Source organism: Phalangium opilio, unplaced genomic scaffold (genome assembly GCF_054372755.1).
Source record: "Phalangium opilio isolate 3A_F unplaced genomic scaffold, DU_Popi_V2 ptg000079l_1, whole genome shotgun sequence".
NCBI classification, from domain to species: Eukaryota; Metazoa; Arthropoda; class Arachnida; order Opiliones; family Phalangiidae; genus Phalangium; species Phalangium opilio.
In genome coordinates, this window is record NW_028324187.1 from 9,927,887 (window position 1) to 9,949,927 (window position 22,041).

Here is a 22,041-nt window from a genome sequence, read left to right on the forward strand (position 1 = left end):
ATTCTTATGACCAACCGGACCCTCCAATCAGCTTCCAATGATTGAAACATTTTTATGGTGTAATACAGTTATGGATTTCTTCATTGTTGGTATAGTGGACAGTCAGTCTCGTGACCTAAATTTTATATAGTTAGTGACAGAGTATATTATGTTATGTTATGTTATTTTACCATAAAGCCGAATACAGTTAAATTATAACATTTAAATTCGTATTATAAACACAACTATAGCTCCTAGAATTAATTTGAAACTTAAAAACAATTTAATTCTAAATTTCCGAGATTTTCCAAATGAAATAAATATTTTCGGTAACACTCTTCTTTGCAAATTTCCTGTTATGGCAGTTCTAATTGAATTCGCAGAAATAGCGTACTCATTGTTTTTTGCTTTCAAGGTTATATACGTATATATGCTTGGTTCTTTTTTTTTGGCCCTTTCCGCCCTCTCCTTCATAGCTGCGAAATCGATCTGTTTGTGACGTCACTACCAGGTTGTTTTTAGAGGTCAGACGTCAGAGTCACGCGACACGACGAGTGTGTGTGTGTGTTTTTCCGGTTAGTTTTAGCTAGCTCCCAAGTACTCTTGAAAGGATCTTTGGGTCATTTTCAGGGTCAGGGAGAGATGAGCTTTGTACACTAATATACTGAACAATGCTTTCGTATCAGGGTTTTCTTTGTCAATACTTCTTCAAATGGGTTTTGAAAAAATTCCCTATCCAATTATTAGGAGTAAAAACCGACCTAAAAACACCCAAATTGTTTTTTAATAAATTGGGAAACGGGCTAGCTAGTGTCGTAACGAGTTGGGTCTAATTCTAGGAGAGCGATAGCTCTCTTAGATAAGACCTCATACCGACTTTAATGTATAAGGATGGTTTTTTGATTGGTTATAACTTTTTTTGTATCGTATTAACTGCTTTGAAAAAATTCCACAGAACTACAATTCGGGCCCTCAATATGTGGTTAAAATTTCAAAAAGATCCACTCATTAGTTTATTTTATAAAAAATAAAGTTGCTAAGGGTGGTTTTCATTTGCATAAAATGATTCAGCCCTTTTGGTGAAAAAGTTAAATTTTCCCATAGAAATAACATGGAGTTTTTTTCAAATTTAGCCATTTTGTCGCAACCCTTTTGAAATGAAATATTCGTTTGTTACGTTTGGGAACGGTTTTATATCAAAATTTAAACCTTTTTCTAGGACCATTTTTAAGGTTTTTGAGAAAAATTAATTTTAAGTATGTTTAATTTTAAATTTTAAAAACTACCCCAATCTGCGATATTTTAGCATGGATACGCTGTTTTATTGGTAAATATCAGCGAGACCAATATTGGCCTTTTTTTACGTATAGTTGCGTCTTAATAATCCGATTGTTTTTTCTTAATGCCTTTTGGTTGAAATGGCCTATCGATAGTGAGATAAGACTGCTTTAATATTGCCGCCGTGACAAATTACCCCGTTTGTGGCCGCCATTTTTTTAAGGGGAAAAAAATTTGAGAGTGGGTCCTTTTTCGTTGCCATTTTCATATTTTTTGAGGATTTGCTCATGGATGGATTTTAAATATAATTTAAAGTAGGTTTCAAGCTTTAATATAAGCCTAATTTCATAATTTTCCACCTTTTGATTGTCCCACAATCCATTTCTAAACTAGGCACTTTTTTTAAGGCGGTGAAATTGCGCTAAGCCTTGGCTTAACGTTCATTTTTGCCGTTTAAAAAAATGTTTACCTCTCGTTGCCCTTTACTACTTCGCCTTCTCGTATCGTCGTACTTTTAATTAAAGTTTAGACTTTGAAAGTAGTGCTTTGTTTTCTTAAATATTACTTAATTGTATAAAATTTCAATATTATAATTGCATAAAACGAATTCAATTTTGTTTGTTGATGGGACGCGCCTTGCATTTGAATTTCGTTCCCTCGAAACTACCCCCCCCCCCGAAGAATTTTTATTTATCGCCGTCTTTCGGTCGCTTCAGCCCGAAAACAGCTGTAGTGAGAATTTAGAAATGTTATTTATTAAAAATGTATGCGCTCAGTGTGTTGTTGTGTTTGCATTTTAATGCTTCTAGAAAATCGTGGTGCGCGTCGAGGTTTACGAATCCAACGTGTGTTGCGAAATGAAAATCAAGGGTGGATACTACATGATCTATGCTTTAAAAGGAATTTGACCGCGCCATGCAGTCAAGCAAAACGGTATTAGGCCTTGCCAAAACTTGACTGAGCTATTGCGCCTTGTCAGATTATCTTGTCTATCTATCAATGATATAATAAATTCACCCTCGGATATCCTGTGACGAGGAGGTGGTTTTAAAGTTACTAACACTCGATTTTGGAGGTAGATACTGTCTTGTGACACTTGATGTAACGATTTTATCTTATAAACAGACTATTATCATAAGCCCATATCGTAAATTAACCGCTGTTGATATCAAAGCTTAATTGAAATACTGATACCAATTTTTTAACTCAATGAATCATCAAAAATTATCTACTAAAAGAGATATCTACTTATATTCCATTCAAATTTCTCGCAACATTTCTAATTAACGAGTAGAAATGTGCAAATGAAGTTCAAACTGATTAATTGGGCAAATTGCTATTTTGGTCACAATTACCGATCACAGATAGATTTGCGCCCTTCAGTAGTGTTTATTATGCTTGTGAAATGGATAGCGAAATCTGTGATTAAAGTTTAAAATGGACATGAGCAAAAACGGCTTTATTCATATCAACTCGATTACCGAATATCTAAATTTGACTAAAATTAACAAAATATTCTATTCATGGTTAAAAATCTTGTTTGAAGCAGCAAGCCATCTAATCCTTATTTACCTTCTTTTGAAAAAAATAATAGGTTGATACCTCTTTCAGTAGATGATTCATTGATATTTCAGTTTCATTGAGTTTAAAAAAAATTCGTTCCACCATTGGTTGATTTTCAATATTGACCAATCGATAATCACAAATTTTAATAACTAAATTATTAAAACCGGTTCAAAACCATATTAGTTTTGAAACGATTAAATTATAATTTTAAACATATATACTAGTTAATTCCTCGTAGGTAATTAGTTAATTGTCTTAGTCAAATTAATGCTGAATATTACATACAAAAAGTAAATAATAAATTCAACTTCTAAAATTTAAATGTAAAGTGTGTGCATTATTTCCCAATTAATAAAAGATATCCACTTATTTTCATTCAAATTAATTACTAATTTGTGGATAATGGATAGAAAATGTCGAGCTCTAATTGCGATATAGCTAAAATCAATCCCACTGGCTATTTATAATACAATATAACCTTTGCCCTATGTTTACTGTTTTGAATTTTATTTGTGAAATTTAAAACATAAAATAGTATTACAATTTTTTTAATTAAATAATTATTAATAAATTTCAATAAAATAAATTCTGGTTAAATACATAACACTACTTTTTACTAAGTTTCTGAAATTATCAGAGCTAAATATCAAAGACACATATTTAATTGCTCTCATTTCGACATAACTGCAACCGTATAGATTCATTCATTTAATAACATTTTTAAAGGGATGTATTAACTTTTAAAGGTGAAAACCCAGCTGACTTAGAACTTTAGAAGCAGGCTGGGAAATAGCACACTTCCTCTGGTCCAAAACCAGTTTATTAATTGCTTGGACTAGTTTTTTAATTCAAGAAGTGGGGGTTACTGGTCCTCGGGACCAGTTTATTAATTGCAAATCTATTGGAGAGCAAAGGCTGGGACCAGTCCGGAGACCAGTAAATAATTTCAGACACTAGGGGGTCACTGGTCCAAAGGACTAGTTTAAAAAATATCCTTATTTCCCAGCCTGTTTAGAAGTAAAAAAATACCAGGCTGCCAGGCTGTCTCTAACACAACAGAGTTGGCCATTCTCGCTTATGAGAAATGAATCCTTGTCATATGCATCTCTGGACTTTAGGAGCTCCAGGAGTCAGACTCCCAACTGAAGCAGGGTGGGAAATAGGGATTTTTTTAAAACTAGACATTGGGCCAGCGACCCCCTGCCCAGGAATAAATGAACTGGTCCATGACCATTGACCAGGGCGCGGCGTCTGCTAAACTAAAGAAGTGGGTAATTAAAATAGTTGAGATAATGTCTGGACCCTGGTTACCCTAGAATTTCCTTAGTGGTCCTGTGGTCCACTGCTCCCCCTCCGATTTAATTTTTAAACTGGTCATTTTCCCTGTGCCACCGCCTTATTTACAACGCTGAACCAAGAAGTTATATCAGTATCTCAGAGAGAAGATATAAATTCGCCAGATTTCCAGCTTTATTTCCAGTCCTAACGTAGGTCCGCAGTCAATCCCCGTCTCTAAATTACAACCAGCATCTCATTGGTTCTTGAAAACTCACGTCAGCGCGACGACGCGAGTGAGGAAAATTTCCGACTGACTAGAGCGAAATAGCCCGGCGCCTCCTTTTACGTCCCCCCTTGTATTTTGAAAGGGGGACTGGGACTATGGCGCGCGAATACAAAGGCATCTTATATCTTCTCTCTGAGATACTGATATAACTTCTTGGCTGAACTGAAGATTTCTTTTGACCGGACCATAGCCTACTCGATCACGCGCAACACGTCGCAAGCTGCTTGCCCTATAGCGCGAGTCAGGGTGGGAAATAAGGATTTTTTTAAACTGGACATTAGACCAGAGACCCTCCTGACTTGGAATAAATAAACTGGTCCGTGACCATTGGCCAGAGCACGTCGTCTGCTAAGCTAAGGAAGTGGATAATTAAAATATTAGAATTTTAATGTGTGGACTCTGGTTACCCTTGAATTTTTTAGTAGTCTCGTGGACCACTGACCCCCCCCCCCCTCCGATTTAATTTTTGAACTGTACCAGGCGATTTTTAAACTCGTCATTTGCCCTGTGTTACCGCCTTATTTCCCACGCTGGCACGAGCTGCTTTGCGTTGTCGAGTGCGTGATGGAGCGGGCTATGCCTGGAGTCCCAACCCCCGTTACTTACTACCAAAATACCCACTAGCATAGCCCACTCGATCACGCTCTCTTTTCCCCGGCTACATATTTTGAAGAGGGCACTTTGTAGGCGTATTTATTAACAATCTTGGATCACCTTTGTGGACTTTTAGGGTAGCCCTTAAAAATTGAGTCGGCATTGCCCTGACTATATTGTGTTTAAGGTTTATAAGCTTAATATCAAACAGACGTTAGTTAATGCTACAAAAAAGTTCGAAATTGAAAATCTCGGATCGTCGTTGAGAAGTTTTAAGGACATCCGAATTTCATATTGGGCTTATGAAAAGTTTGAGCTAAAGGTTAAACAGACATAGGCTAAATCAGCGTTTTAAAAAATTGTGTAAAACTGTCAATTTGGTCCTATTTGTGGAATTTTTAGGGGAGCGCCTCGCGTTTCAATAAAGGGTTGTAAAAAATTGTATTATGTTAATTACAATAAGAATACAAACTTTCAATGAGTTACGTTTTTATTTTTTGGAGTATCATTATAAATAAATGACTGATTGAGCAAAAGTTACGGTCCCATTTTTATATGTTTCTGCTTAGTGTAGATTTTGAAAATGTAAAACAGTTTCTTAACAATCTTAATTAAAATGAAGACTGAAGGAGCAGATATTAATCAAAAATGTCTTGATTAGAATCAAGTCCTAAAAAGTATCGATAAGACTGAGGTTATCACTTGACTGAAGGATCAGATATTAACTTTTCTTTTTAATTGAAACTTAAAGGCATGCTTAAGAAAAAACAACGTTCCATTACCGTTTTCCGTTGAAATAACTTATTTTACAGGTAATCAATTTCAAAAATTTACTTATCTCGGGTTTTCGGGCACAATTCCATTCCCTCAAAACATTTTATCATTACATTAATCACTTTTGAGAGAGTACGTGTCAAAATAAGCTTTAAAACAATAGAAAACTGAATGAGCGGTCTGTTTAGCCATGACCAAAACCTTCAAATCAGTGTTGCTAATGTTAGAAAGTGGATTTTCCCACTTCCATTTTAAAAATTTGCCGCATTTCCCACACCCCCTTTTTTACAGTCATATTTATCTGGACTATTTTATCATACTAAGTTTAATATGGAATATCACTCCGCATGGCTTTGACAATATGTACAAATGCTATAAAGCTTTAAAATTCTCAAAATATGCTTTCTTTTTTTTCAGTGCCAAACTTAAAATCACCGAATTTATTTCAAAATGTCGCTTGAAATTATTAAACCGGATAAAATTTTGAACAGGAAAATTCCGACATTTGATTGATTTCGGAAAAATATTACTTTTTCCCCACAGAGCCTAAAACCAAACCTAAATCTCCCACGATGTGGGAAATTACCCACACATTTGCAACACTGCTTTAAAAACTTACAACAAGCACACTTTCGAGACATGTTCTGAACAAATTAGTGCTTAACCCGCTAATAGTACGACCACGGAGAATTGATGTAAACTGTAGTTGAAATATATTCATGTGCGACCCGCGGCACTGAATGGTCTCTAACCATTGTTTGAAACTAGAGAGAGAAATAGTGAGCAGCATTAATCATGTCCTGAGCTATGAGAATGAACAGTATGACTGTTGACTGAAGTACACTAGACATTACATCATTTTTCATAACCACGAGTAAAAATCTAACTGTCCCTACTTAATTTTCCGCCATTGTTTTAAAACGTATCCACTGCGAAGCATGCCGGGCACAAATGAGGGAATGTCATACACGTACTCTCTCAAAAGTGATTAATGTAATGATAAAATGTTTTGGGGGAATGGAATTGTGCCCGAAAACCCGAGATAAGTAAATTTTTGAAATTGATTACCTGTAAAATAAGTTATTTCAACGGAAAACGGTAATGGAACGTTGTTTTTTCTTAAGCATGCCTTTAAGTTTCAATTAAAAAGAAAAGTTAATATCTGATCCTTCAGTCAAGTGATAACCTCAGTCTTATCGATACTTTTTAGGACTTGATTCTAATCAAGACATTTTTGATTAATTAGCTATATAGGTTTAGTTTATTTTGGCGCCAACTAATGTCAAATTTCTTTAAAACCGAACGGAAGTGGATTGCGGTGTTGTACGTGATGACGTATACATTTTGGGTCTCACGCGCTGGCTGTAGCTCAATATAGCGCGCGCGAGATACATTCGCGAATCGCGAGGGAAAAAGTAATTTTTTAACCCGTTTTTTTATGGGTAAAGTTTTTGGCGCCAAAGATGAGTCCTCTGTCGGCGTTGTATCATTTTTCCCGCGAATTTCGACAGTCGCACGCGCGAAATTTTCTCGTGGTGGTTAAAGCTTAACGATTTCTTATTCTGTAATGAATAAGTGACGCGGTTTAATTTGTTGGTCACGTGTGTGGATGATTTCTTTGTTGTGACCCCCTTAGTCAACTTTCCGTAGAAATTACTAAGAACCAAAAAAATTAAGGGAATATTGTTTAATTTAGTTAATGGGTTTAGTACACTCTTTTACGTCAACCTAACGCAACTAGTACGCGTTGTAATGTTTTCGAATGACATTAACAACACGGTTTTCCGGATATTTCTCTTCTCAAATTGAACTACTTTGGTATGTTTATTTTTAATAAACATACTTTTCAGACTATATAGACTAGGATAATTGATAGGTACCATTTACACTGCAGGAGTACTTTATATTGCACTGCACCTAGTCCGCTAAGTACCCCGGTCTCCCGCAGTGTAAATGCAATGTATCTATTCTAGTCTGAAAACTATGTATAAAAGTATTTATTGGCTTTAAAATGGTTTAAATAGATGAGTTTACAGACATGGAGGATTCATACCAGTTGCACCTGAAGGCCAGGCTACCTAGAGGACAAAAGCAGTCCCCAGGTAGCCCGGTCTCCTGCAGTGTAAATGGTATGAATCCTCCATGTTGTGTAAACTCTGTCCTACCTATTCATGCTGAGACGCGCTATCGGACAAACAAATCTTCCGTCGTAAATGTGCAGTACTAAAAGGGTGTGAAATACGGTTGGGACCGGCCCAGATAAGAAAGTTGGGGGTAAATTTGAATGGCAAACTTTGACGGGGTCTACTCCTCCCCCTTCTTTTTCACTTATTATACGCTATAAATCAATTTGTCGTGTTTTTCGAATTGAAAAGGCGTTGATTTTGAAAAGATGTCTTTAAGATTACGGGCCCAGGGTAGTTTCCCCAGGGATGTCTGCGAGTTTCTTACTTCGATCGGTGTGTGTAAACTTAGCGTATAGTCACTAGTCAGTATCTCCCGCCGATCTTGCTCTTGGCTTTTTCACAATTTTGCCAAAAGGTCAACGAACCATTAGGGTTTTATTTCTCTACTTCGTTTTAAAAGTACTGGTTACTCGCTCGGGCTTTAGGTACTTGTGGGAAATATATGTAGGGTTGTATAAACGCGGAAACGCCCCTACTTCAAAAATGACTAGTAAGGTACTATCGTTGTATTTCCCAAAGGGTTTCTTTCGTTGCAACGTTATGGAAAAGACATATAATAATAAAAAGTTTATTTAAAATCGTGCTGTTAACTTTTGAGGTAATATTTTTCGTGTCCCTGTTGAATGATGGACAAGAGTTACTTGTTCATAAGAGATATGTTCATTCCATAAGTTTGTCACTGGTTATAAACTGGAGCTTGTCGCGAATGAAGTGACGTAGGTCATAGATTCTGGTGACTGGGGCGCTGTCAAAGGCTTAGTATACAGACTAAATTGGACCTAGATGGAAGTCCTAGCTGCAAAATTAACCACCGAGTGTAGGACTTCAATTCTCGCTTACGTCGTTCTCCAGACTCCTCGAACCAGCTCGAGCTGGAAGTCTTTTAGTAGCATTACAAAGTATAGTTAGTGTCATACTTATGGAAGGAACATATCTTATAAATAAACTTATGGTATCATTGATAAATGGGAGATTTTGAATTATGGCTGTGACCCCGGGCGGGAGTGGTCACGCTTAACACTTTCAAAACCTAAATTTCTTTCAACCGTAGACGAAATTAGATATTTTTAATAGAAAAACCTTCAAAGACATACCCAAGTCTTATAGAAAATTAAATTCAAATTGAAGTCAAGGATAATATTCTTTTATAGGTTTTAACGTAGAATCAGCGGCGTATGTCATTTTCCTATTGAGTTTAGTAACGTCAAGGCTTGTTTATCGCCATCGCTTAATTTTAAAAATTTAACAAATATTTTACGAGGTGAAATTTAATATAGATTATAACGAACTTACGTATGAAATTTCAAACCTTTACAATGCATTGTAAAGAAAACACGCTTGGTAATAAGTAAAACCTTGGGAATATCTTAAAACAACTTAAGGCGTTAAAAAACCATCTATATTTATTATATTTCAATATACAAGTATCCACGAGTCGTGACTGAAAAATGTTTCTATTGAATTTTATTTTATTTATTTTTTTTTTGTTCAAAACGAGAAAATTTTCTTGACCCCTCGTAACACCCGATTAAATATAAAGAATACGTATTTGGTAAATATAATAAATTTCCGAGTTCTTGACAGACTAAATAATAAATATTGAAAAGATTTCTCTTATAAATGAATTTCTGGAATCCGGAATTGAGTTTGAAGAACATTGGGTTGGGATGTACGTACCCTTTAATGGCGGATATTATGCCTAAAGGTGTTATTTATTAATTGGGGGTTAGATTTTTAACGGTTTATAAAAAATGAACTAGCTATAGGCGATTTGAAAAAGCCAGTTTCTACTTTATAGGGTGGGTTAGCTATTCCATGCGTACTATGTATCGTTTTACTTACTATCCCTTAAACTGGATGCTGCTGAAGAAAATTTAAACTAGAAACAAAAGCGGGAGTGTATTGCCCCCACGTGGTTTCATCATCGGTTTCCCGCCTTTTCTAGCGCGTGCTATTGTTGAAAACTTTACCAAACGAGGGGATGGCCACTGTTCCAATTTTAACCCGAAATTAAAGGCGTTTTTTAAAGATATTGACCGAGTGTTGCTCCCCTTGGATGTATGTACGATTCGTGCACGAGCCTTTTACGAGTAATTGTTCGCGTTTTAAGTTTTATTGAAGTAGAAGGGGGGGGGGGTAAACGACGAGTTATTACGGCTTCCCCTCTTTTAATGATATTACATATATTGAAAGGAACACGGTGTTGCTGCTGCGAGAGCTTTTTCACGGCTGGGCGGACGCACCACCTGGTTTAAAGCTTGGAGATAGTTCAGCTCGATTAAATGGACTTTTTTTTATTATTATATTTTTATTTTTGGCGGGCTTTTATGGCAGGTGTTTTTAATAAGGCCAGGCGCGAGTATTTTATTTTTCCCGCCTTTTTTGATTTCTTTGCCTCAAAAATTTATTATGATTAAAAGAAGCGATAGCTACGTGGTTTATATTATGTTTTAAAACGTTTCAAAAGCCCGAATTTTCGCCCAAAAATTAATTTATAAAGGCCCATAAAATCGCAGCGGGGGTTATTCACTTCACTTCTCTGTACCCAGGGTTTTTATTTATAGGGTAAAGGTCATAAATCTAGATCGAAAAATGGCTGTCAATTTAAATATATAAGACTTCAATCGAGTCAGCGATTTCAGTTTTTTTTTTCTGAATTCAATGTCATTAGGCTAGGAGCGTGAGGTTTCTTCAAAGAAGCCGAATAAGTGAATGTCAATATACGTATAATCTATTTTGAATTAAATGTCCTTGAAATAGATCCTGCAATACTGTCTGAATGAATACAAATGCTTCATATTTTTTATAAAACTCCTTTTAACTCTCGTTCTATTAGAAATACGGGGATGTCCTTTGAGTATGTTATAGTCCTATTTGTCCCCCATCCAACCATACTAAAAACGTAGGGCTACGACAAACAGGGGCCGAGTAATTAAGCAAAATGTTCATAAACATACCCCCCTCCATAGGAATAGCATTACACCCAACTTTGGAGGCGCATAACTCTGGTTCTACTAGAGATACGGGGATGTCCTTTCAGTATGTGATAGCCCTATTTCTCCTCTTTCCAAGGATACTAAATAATTGGGATTACAACAATGGGGGTTACATTTTTCTGACCACAATGGCGCGCGTATGCAATAATGACACCCCATGCCTTCGACTGTATTATAATCTACATCGGTTGCCATTAGTTGTCCCAAAAGAAGTCACGTGTAGTATTTTTGACTTTATTCTTTATCCTGTTGCGCGCTTTTATTTTGTTACACGCATCTCCCCTCTTTTCCTGGATTGGTTGGTTACCATAGCAACCGCATCCGTCTCTATCATCTCCCCATCCCGAAAATATGTTGGTAGTTTTTCGATCCTCCAGCCTAATTTCTTACGCGTTTAACAATATTTCCATATAGTTTCCTTTTTGTTGGGAAATTTCCTTGAACATTCAGGAAATCAAGGAAGCGGGACATTTCTTTTAGCTCAAAATGCATTCTGGAAAATTTGTTTGAATCGAGAATGGTATTTTAATATTTCTATCGTGTGTTTTTTCTTTGACAAGACGTTTCGTATCTTATTCTCTAGGTTTTAAATATTATTAAGGGTGCTGCGTGTCTGGTCGAGTCGAGTCGGGAAATGTCTATTTTTAGGCGTTTAATATGATACGTTAAGGAATTTTATACACCCCCCCTCCCTGCGTTAGGCTTAAAAATAAGCCTAATTTAAAGGTTCAAATTTCTACTTTTAAATTGAGCTACCAACATATGTTTCTTAACAGGGTTTTTCTACCCTCTAACTATACAGTATAAGAAATAGACCAAAAATAGACACGAGGGCGAGCTGTGGTATGTTAATGGTATGTGTAGGAGCTAGTTTTTTTAATAATTTAATACTTTGGGTTCTCCACCGGAAATTAAACGGCGCGTTCGATCCCTTAATGAAAGGCTCCAAAGGTTTGGGTAAATGTCGTCTGCATGCTGGGGTTAATTATAACGCCGTATATTAATTAACTAAAAGAAGATTTCTTTGTTATTAACGCCTCAAATCTGACTGGCAACCACGTATAAGTATAATTTACGACCAAAATAAAAACCCAAAAACAAAAAATGTTGCACGCCCACCCATGTTCGCTATAATAAGACTATTTTGTGGGGCGACACCGAAATTTTATTTAGGAAATAAGGAGCCCCATAGTGTTCTTCTTCTTACCCAGTTACGTCACAACGCCAGCGCGTCAACCAAAAGGAGTCTTAAATCACGGTCTACACGGGACAGGGCTACGTCATGTAGAACCGCCAAATATATGTTTATACTTCCCACTAGAAAATATATAATAATAGACTAGTCCAAATGTATTTTTTAAAAGAGATATAGACAATTTAATTACTTGGCCATTATCTTTCAATTCGTTGTTAGGTAATAGTTTAAGTTATTATATATTTTAATTGTAATATTAATTAAACTAAGAAAATATTGAATTGGTCAAATGACAAATTCACGTATATTATTTTATTTTCATTATAAATGTCTGCATTATTTGATTTTTATTAAATTCTTTGTCTTGTAGGAGCACGAAGGTTGGAGGGTCTTCGAGCCGGACACATGTTGGGCTTGTTGCAAGAAAAGATCGCCATACTATCTGGTAAGTACTTAACTCGGTGCTCGTGAAAGAATTCCAAAATTTGTATCGGGTCGCGATAGGTTGTCGATCGCTATTTGAATTGTGAAATACTTGAACATAAATCACTAGTTTTTAATCTTAATTATCCCAACAAAAGGTTATGGCCGCGGTTGAAACTGAAGGTAGATTTTGTTTGAATTACTTTTAGGCGGTCGAGATAGACGCGGAGGACCGGTACTTACTTTCCCATCAAGGACACGTCCAGAAAGGTTAAAAGTCGAGGAAATGCGACGGCTTTTGGCCTATTTGGCGAGCGTACCTTGGTAGGTACTTGCGATTAAATTGCCCCTTTGTTGAAGAGTATGTTTTAAGATCCGTGTTGTCCCACTTATTTCGCGTCCACGCAGCGAGGAAGCTAAAGAACTGGGGTTCTCGGTGGTAATCGATATGAGAGGAACCACTTGGAACACGGTTAAACCCATCCTGAAGGTGCTACAAGAGAGTTTCCCGGCCAAAATTCATACGGCTTACATAATAAAGCCCGAGAATTTTTGGCAAAAGCAACGAACCAGTATCGGGAGTTCAAAGTACAAGTTTGAGGTTAGTTACTGCACCTTGTTGATAAAACCACAAAACGGGCCGCGTAATTGTAACGTGATTCATTTTACTGAAAAAAAAAGGAACATTTTTTACCGATGTCCATTGTCAATTGATTGATTGGATTTTTTCTCTTTTACTTGTCTTGTCCATAGACTAGCATGATATCCGTCGAAACCCTTCCAAAGTACGTCGACGCTTCTCAGTTAACCAGTGATTTAGATGGAACATTGCCTTATGACCACAACCAGTGGATAGAGTTAAGATTGGTAAGTTTGTCTTTCAGATTATCCCTGTTCAGTCTTATGTCCTTAAACTTAGTTAAATCCTTAACTACTACTGAAGCCTAATTCCTCAACTTGTTTTCTTTGTCTGTCTTTCCCTCTCTCGCTCTGCCCTGGTTAGGCTTACGAAAATTTTGTATGGAAAGCCACTGATCTTCTGGATCGCATGGAATGCGTGAAAGAAGACTTGATTTGCGACGATTTCGCGGGTGATATTTCCGGTGCCAAGATGATGATCGAAGAACACGGGGGCATGAAGAAATGGATGATGCGCGTTCCCGTCGAGGACGTGGACCTCGAGGGACAACAAGTACTTCACCGGTTAAGCCTTTTGACGGGTGGTAGCAGCGGAGGTTCTTGCGATTCCGGTTACTCCAGTAGAGACAGCGTTCCTCCCGGGATGGGAGGCAACGCCGACTTCCAAAACGCCATCCCTAGCGTAGTCCGCCTTCTAGAAAATGTCCACGTTGCTAGACAACAATTATTGCAGTATTGGCATTTGCGTAAAGTTAAATTAGACCAGTGTTTGCAGTTGAGGCTATTAGACCAAGACGCGCAAAAGGTCAGTCCAGTTGCCCCTTAAAAATCTACAAATAACCTCGAGTGACTTCTTGACCACTTTTCAATTTAATGGATGGTCTTTGTTCCTTCCGCCCCTCCACAGATGCTGGAATGGATTTACCATAATAGAGACCTTTTTCTAGTCAGTTATGTCGAGATTGGTCGGTCTTTTCAAGAAGCCAAGGAACTTCAAGAAGAGCATAACCATTTTACAATGGCGTCCATGGTAAGTTAGATTTTACATTTTACAGCGGTTTTATTTGCGTAATGTCCAAGTTAAGGACATATCCTGAAAATAGACATTTAGACCTACAAAATAAAGTTAACGGAACGCGCGTATCTCAATTAGAACTTAGGTAAAATCGCGATTAAATATATTTAATTCGCGTATTAATTGGACATATCATGAAAATAGACATTTAGACCTATAAAATAAAGTTAACGGAACGCGCGTATCTCAATTAGAACTTGAGAAAATTGCCATTAAGTGTATTAATCACGTTAGGTTTAATTAATTTAATTCCAGAATGTTTACATTAATATTAACCGTATTTTGACGGTGGCGGGGAGGATGATTGAAGGTGGCCATTACGCGGCGGCCATTTTGCAGCAGGTGGCCACTCGTCTTGACCGGGCGTGGAAGGAATTCGCGGCCGGTTTGGACGAGCGGACGACCGTGCTGGCCTTGTCTGTAGTCTTCCATCAAAAAGCTGAACAGTACTTAAGCAACGTGGCTCCTTGGAGTCAAGCTTGCGAATTAACAGTCGTGCCTCGCGAAGTCAATGAGTTGGAAGAGATCATTCACCAACATCAGACTCTGTACGAAACCATGTGCCAGGCCTACACCGAGGTAAGAACAATCCTTCTAATCCCTAAAAACATCGGTAAAAATATGTTTTCTTTGACATTTGGCGGGTTCATCATTTTAAACTCTTAAGCCTAATCGTTAGGCCTATTTTACGTTGTTGGTTTATCTTTCGGATTCGGAGTTTCTTTGAGATGATAGGCCTAAAATTTTGACCTGCCATCTTAGATTCTGTAATCATTAAGCCTTTGTTTTAAATATTAGGGTTAACATATGTTTTGTCATTTATCAATGTTAGGCCTTTGTCGAAAGTAAGGTAAGGCTTTCATCAAAAGGTTTAGAATATTTAAGTGTTAGCCTGTTAGGGTTAAGTTTTAACTAATGGTGTAACGTATGAGGCCAAGGCTTAACGCGTAAACTTTCAAAGCTTTTTATTGGTTGGATGGTTTGTAATGGCGCTTTTTCTTCCGCGGTTTCTTTTCTGGTGGTGTCTTCCGTGGGTTCTGGTTATTATTCTAAAGGTGCATAGTACCAGTAAAAAACTACTGTACCAATTGGACCATCTGGTTCAAACTTGCCATCAGCAAAAAGAAATGGCCCCTAGAAAACACGTACGTCGTCGTATATTTACGATCTCTCATTTCTAGACGCGAATAATTAATTGATTTAAATCATTGTTAATTTAATAACTAATTAATTAACTAGGGATGATCTTGTTTGTTTTGGGGTGACGTTTTCAGATGATGAACGAAGGTAAAGCCATCCTGGAGAGCCTACAGATGATACATCGCGGAGCTCAAGGTGGTCACTATACCAATCCAGCTGCGGATTATTCGGAAGGCGCTAAACACGTCTTGGCCGTCATTCATCGTATTTTGGGACAACATCGAAATTTGGAATCTCTGTGGCACGGAAAGAAAATCAAACTGCATCAGAGATTGGCACTGGGGCTCTTTCAAGAAGACGTTAAACAGGTCCTCGATTGGTTGACCAACCATGGACAGGTCTTCCTCAGAAAGAACACCGGCGTCGGCAAAAATCTACAAAGGTCCAGAGCTTTGCAACGTAGCCACGAACATTTTGAAAATGTCGCTCAGGTAGGACCCCCTCTTTTGTCTATTTTATTTTGGGGAAAATACCTCGAGGTCACGTGACATATCCCTAATTGTCCTCTATTCAAGCATCCTTAATATTAAATGGTAAAAATTAAATCTCAAACAAACGCAAACCACGTGGCGCGAAATATTAAAAAACGCGGGAAAAAACGAGTTATTTTAGCAAACCACGTGGCGCGAAATATTTCAAAATTCCCGCCATTTAAAAGCTCTGTCTTTCCCTGAAAGCTATCGCCACCTATAGGAGAAAGGGGGAACTAACTTTCCTCTCGTTTCTAATTGGCTCCCTTCAGGGCCGGATTAAGGGGGGGGGCAGAGGGGGCACCTGCCCCCGGGCGCCAGCAAAATAGGGGCGCCCAAGATGTCTGGTGATACCCAAATCTGAGCGATTGTTTTATTAAATTTTCGAAAAACTCAAAAACATGACGTTAGTTTTGAATGATTACGGGACTGTTTTTCGTTTTTAAATAGGTATATTAGCTATCGAGACCAATTTATTACACCAAATTAGTTGGGAGGAGACGATAAATAGATTTTCCGAGTCTAAATCTAGAAAAGCCTATTCAAAGACATAGGCAGGGCTGATACTAAGTCCCTTTTTTCAAATTCGGTTACTAAAAGTCACTTTTCCAAAAATTAGTTACTATTTGTCACTTTTTTTGGATTTTTGAGTCTTTCAGTGTTATTTATCTTCTCGACCACAAGGTTATACGTAATATATTTGACTGTATGACGGTTTAAACGCAAAAACAGCGAGATTACAGTTGATAAACCCAAAAAATTGTGGAGCTCGCTTCGCTCGCTCATCAAATATTTAACTTAATATTTGTAGTCAATCCAATTCAAATGAATGTTTTAGTTTTGATTTAAAACGACATCAATTACTTTGCATTCTGAGCTGTGCTCCAAAATGGTTTAATTCAATTTTATTCAATTATTATTTAATTCAATTCAAATTTTATGATTAGACCTTTCCTTTGACTGGAAATATCTAAGCTTAATATCTTAATCTGGGCTTAATTACGGCACCGACCTTTAAAATATCTTTAACTACTGAAAATAATTATGAAAATCGATCATGTCTGAAAACGTTTCATAAAGTGCCCTTATTTTATAGCTTAATTTGCCCTTATTTAGTCACTTTTTGCTTACTATTTTTAAATTTATTAGTCACTTATTCAACTAAAATTGAGCGTATGAGTGAGTATCAGCCATGCATAGGGATTACAATAGGGAGCTAACAGCTGGCTAGGGGGAAGAGGTAGTCTGACGTCACGCAGCCGCCCTCTGGTTGGCATTTTTGCGCGTAGAATACTGTTTCCAACCGTTAGGGGGTATGAAACTCCAGTTAGAGATAGAAGGGTGTAACGTTTCAGGGTCAGAACTGTTAGCTCCCTATATTTCTAATAAAAACAAAATTGTTAAAATTTCTAGCTGGTTTTTATAAATTATGGGGCCAAGGGAGGGGGCGCCCATCGAGCCACTGCCCCCGGGCGATAATCTTCTTAATCCGGCCCTGGCTCCCTTTAATGGCGGGAATCTTATATAAAATTTAATTTACGCGTAGATAAATAAATTTCTAAATTAATTTTAAGAAACCTTGAAAATATCGCCGTGAAATTGATTCAAAGAATCAAATGATCTCATTAAACGAAAGTTGTAGTTGTACTGAGTAATTAGAGTGGAAAATTGCATAGAAAAAAAAGTGTCTGTTATAATTATAACGGCTTTGGTGGCACGCTTCAGTAGACTGTCACAAAATAACTAAGCGTTAAGTACATCCTCATAGTCTCCTTAAGTCGTTTTACCCCTATTGTACCATCGCAAATTGAGCTTTATTCACGACCCCCCCTTAGACCCTATAAAAAAACCAGATTAAAAACGCGTTACAAAACGGGGGGACGACAATAAAGGTAGGGGGGGAATAAAATACTCCCCGAGAAACCAGTGTCGTCGGCACTGTGCAGATCTTTCCCAAGTTTTACCAACCACCAGAGATATTTGAAGGTTTTGTTAGTTTAGAAGGAACTTTTTGAGTTACTTGACATGGTCTCTCATTGATTGGCGGGTTAGACCGTTCCGTTGCGTTGTAGGGGTCAGAAGTTGACCTCCAGACCAAATAACGGTCGACGATACCAGACCAGACTATTCAAGGGTTTTTGTCAGAGAGAAACGGGGGTGTTACGGTGGTGTACGGTGGTGTGGAATGGTGTTTGGAGTTTGTGTACGTCTGGCTTTTATATTTATACGCGTGTTTTCAACATTCAACATTGGATTTTTTTCCCCTGTTTCAAATATATATAAATAGGTTTGTAAATTTTATATTTTATTGTGTTTTTGGTATTTTGATTTTCTTGGGAAATTTCGCGAAAGTTCTTAAGTATTATGACGTATTTATAATAATATCAGAAATTTGATTGATTTTTAAGTTGACACCGAAAAATATTTTGGTAAATATTATTTTAGTTCTTCCCACGCGTTAAAATTTGCATATTTGTATCATAAGTTTATAAAATACATTCTATAAGTATCTGTTAAGTCTTTAGCTAAGCCTTTCAGCTCTCAATCTATGAAATACGTCACTCACGCGCTCCGTGTTTAGTTCTCAATACTTAGCGGTGTCGAACTTATAGAACGTATCTCAATTTATACACTTATGATTTTATTTATTTATTATCTGTCAAAAATACACAAAACAAAACCTTTTATGGCCATTTATTCGAAATATACGATTTTAATATCTAATATTTTAATGACATAATAATAAATATAAACATCGTAGTAATAGCCTGGCGTCTTAACAATATTCTATTTTTTTTTTTAATAACACCATTAATTTTAATTGTGTTAATTGTAAATTTCTTTAAAATATTAATTATAATGGGGCCAAATATTTTTTTAAAAAAAAATTAACTTTTATCACACCCGAAGTATTAAACAATTTCCTGTAGTTTAAAAGAAGATATCTAAATAACCAGTTTTCTCTTGGGAACGTTATACCAAAACTGAATTGAATATTTAATTAAGCAATCTCTAGTTACCTTTGTGGTATTGTTGAGGGCCAACGCGGTTTTTCAAGTTTTTTCGGTACTTAGTCATAAGTAACTAATATTTAATTCTTGCCCCGGGGTCAGTTTTACTTTAGATGCATGGGATATTTTTCCTACTGCATTTATGACGTAATTACACGTGCATTTTCTGATATTTATAAAAATGGAATACCAAATAGTTTTTGGAGTATTTTGACCTTAATAGGTATTTTCCGTTTTTTCAAATTTTTAAAGTTTTGGTTTAGTTTCTTTTTTTTTGGTTTTAACCATATTGAGGAAACGCTAAATATATATAGTACCATTTTTTTGGGCGTAGTATTATCCTACTATATTATAGTGGTTTTCCCCCTACTATTACGGTGTACTGTAGAGACCGGGATTTTTCTTTTGAAGATAAATTGTATACCATCATAAGAAAATAATATTTCATCTTTCTAACATCAAAAAGGTGGCAAGTGCTGTTTACTTGGCTTAAATGGAGAATTTCATACTTATAGGGAGCTATATATTATTTTCTTATGATACCATCCATTCATTATTCATTCAGGGATGTAGGGGGAAAACTACTATATTGTAGAATGATAATACTATGCCTAAAACCCTTCAGAAAATCACAACCCCTGTTTATAAATTGTAAAGATTTAAAACTAATAATAATAGACTGCTTTCAAATAAGACGCTGGCCCCCTCGAGAAATGGGGAGGGGGGAGGAAGACAATTGGGCCCCCGTTTGGGTACGCGACGGCTTTCTTTAGCAATCAATGCCAGTCCTGTCATCAAAGGGGCCCTATAGCTCAAAAATTGGGCGCGAAGAACTCGACACGATCTGACAACTTTATAATTGCTTGTCTTGTGTTTTTTTTCCCGACAAAACGAAACCAAACCACAAGTAGAATAATCTTACACCAAACTAATACTATAACCTAACGAGGGGTTTGACGCTGGCTTTAATTGAAAGGAACAACCGTTATCTTCTATATTGGTAATTTTAGTCGCGAATGATAAGACCCTCGGTTTTACTTTAATAACGTCAGTGTAAATTAGGGAATTTAACTTTCTGAGATTTGTTTAAAGATATATATAGGGTAAAAAGAAAGTGTACAGGGTGTGTGTGACTGTTAACGGAAAGCGTGTATCATAAGTTTATAAGTGATATGTTCCTTCCATAAGTATGACACTACCTAATACTTCGTAATGCTACTGAGAGGCTTGCAGCTCGAGATAACTAGTTCGAGGGTGAACGACGGAAGCGAGAATTGGAGTCCTACACTCGGACTCTATTAATTTTGCAGGACTTCCATCTAGGTCTTATTTAGTCCGCGTTACTAAGCCTTTGACAGCAGCGCCTCACCAGGCCTCCCTCGCTTTACCCCGAATCTATGACCTACCTCATTCATTTCAAAATTACAAGCTCCAGTTTCTAAGTTACCAGAGATTTCCAAACTTATGGAATGAACATATCTTATGAACTTATGGTATACCTTAACTATATAACGTACTTATATGAACACCCTGTACAGGCAATATTTCTTAACTGATTGCCTATATTACTTGCTATAATGGAATTTCGAGCGTGGGTTCGCCAAATTCCCAACATTTTCTAATCGCCAAAGCACGAATTTATTCTTTCTTACTTAAGGGGACAATTTAATTCACCCCCCCCCCTTTTTCAATCCCCATTTTAAGAAATTCTGAGAATGAGAATTTTTTATTTTTTATTGAATTTCTATTTTTTTTGTAACTAAACGTGAGGGGTTAAATATCTAACATTCTATAATTTTAGTAGCTGTATATTAGATATTCAAGGTTAAGTATTTTTAACGGAGAATTATTTAGCCTATAAATCAATAATCACGTATCTTTACTTAACTCTTTTTTAATTTTTGTATTAAAATTAAGGGTTTTTTTTTGGTGTTTTATAACAATAAGTAAGTATGTCTATTTAATTCCTTTTTATCTTAAGATATTCAATGGTTTGTTTTATGGCAATAATCACGTATCTTTACTTAATTCTTTTTTAATTTTTGTATTAAAATTAAGCGGTTTTTTGGGCGTTTTATAGCGATAAGTACGTATGTCTATTTAATTCCTTTTGATCTTAAGATATTCAATGTAGGGTTTTACGGCAATAATCACGTATCTTTAACTCTACTTATTTATTTTTTATCTAAAATGTTGAATAGCTTTGGTTTATTTTACAGCAATAATTACGTATCTCTAGTTAAGTCTTATTTTATCTAAAAAACTCTGGTCCAGAGTATAATAGCAATAATCACGTATCTTTACCCCCCCCCCCCCCCCCGGCCTAAAATTTAATTACGAAAAGGCACCCTTCTTATTTTCTCGTGTTTTAAAGTTCAAAACGTTTTATGTAGACCATTGTCAATTTTCTTTTCTGGAACTTTAAAACAATGAATTTTAAACGTATTAACAGTTTAAGTAGCTATTAGTTCAACTAGCTCTGAACTATCATTCAAAAATGGTCTATTACGAAAACGGTGGAAACGATAATTTCCCAAATTTTTCGTTACTCCCATAATGCTTTTCGTGCCATGAATTGATGATTTTAACCGAACAATCTTTTTTACTATGGGTCGTTGTACCTTCGTGAAATCGTTGATTGTCTGTTGACTATTATAGTATTTTGGCGGCTTGGACTTGGCAAATTTTATAGTTATCGCATCGTAAATGTTAATATAGTATTTTAGTGGCTTGGACGACTGTGCTGCTAATTTAATATTTTAAATAAGATAAACTACTCGAAGACTATATAATAATTAAAGATACGCGTATAATTTTGACTTGACCCATCTCGTTTAAAATAATAATAAAAAACATTATAGGTTCTATAGTTTCACCTGTATTTGTTTGGCCCGGGTCATTTTCGTGAAATTCTTTCTTTGCTTCTCGAGCGTTGACTCCTGAAGCAGGTGTTTCTCAAATTTCCTTAATATTTAAGTAAATAAAACTCCAGTAACAAATTCATTAAGAAATGATTTACACCAGAGTTTAATAAAAATGAAAAAATACAATTTTTGGTTTAATCTGACAACCATAATGTTTTTATTCAAAG

General features: G+C 36.3%; 1 protein-coding gene and 1 long non-coding RNA gene across 3 annotated transcripts in view; both read left to right on the forward strand.

Annotated features, from left to right (window-relative positions):
- The window catches only part of trio (trio Rho guanine nucleotide exchange factor), a 57,446-nt gene that overhangs the window by 2,282 nt on the left and 33,123 nt on the right, over window positions 1-22,041 (forward strand). For both annotated transcript variants that reach the window (XM_089846528.1, XM_089846529.1), the window contains exons 2-10: window positions 12,503-12,577; window positions 12,765-12,879; window positions 12,964-13,156; window positions 13,309-13,422; window positions 13,559-13,999; window positions 14,102-14,224; window positions 14,525-14,848; window positions 15,325-15,414; window positions 15,544-15,900. In XM_089846528.1, the coding sequence (XP_089702654.1) occupies window positions 12,503-12,577; window positions 12,765-12,879; window positions 12,964-13,156; window positions 13,309-13,422; window positions 13,559-13,999; window positions 14,102-14,224; window positions 14,525-14,848; window positions 15,325-15,414; window positions 15,544-15,900 (1,832 nt within the window). The remainder of the gene's footprint in view (window positions 1-12,502; window positions 12,578-12,764; window positions 12,880-12,963; window positions 13,157-13,308; window positions 13,423-13,558; window positions 14,000-14,101; window positions 14,225-14,524; window positions 14,849-15,324; window positions 15,415-15,543; window positions 15,901-22,041) is intronic.
- On the forward strand, window positions 429-5,517 carry LOC149654845 (uncharacterized). Its single transcript, XR_016370747.1, has 2 exons — window positions 429-5,168; window positions 5,259-5,517. It is a non-coding gene; the product is annotated as an uncharacterized LOC149654845 (long non-coding RNA).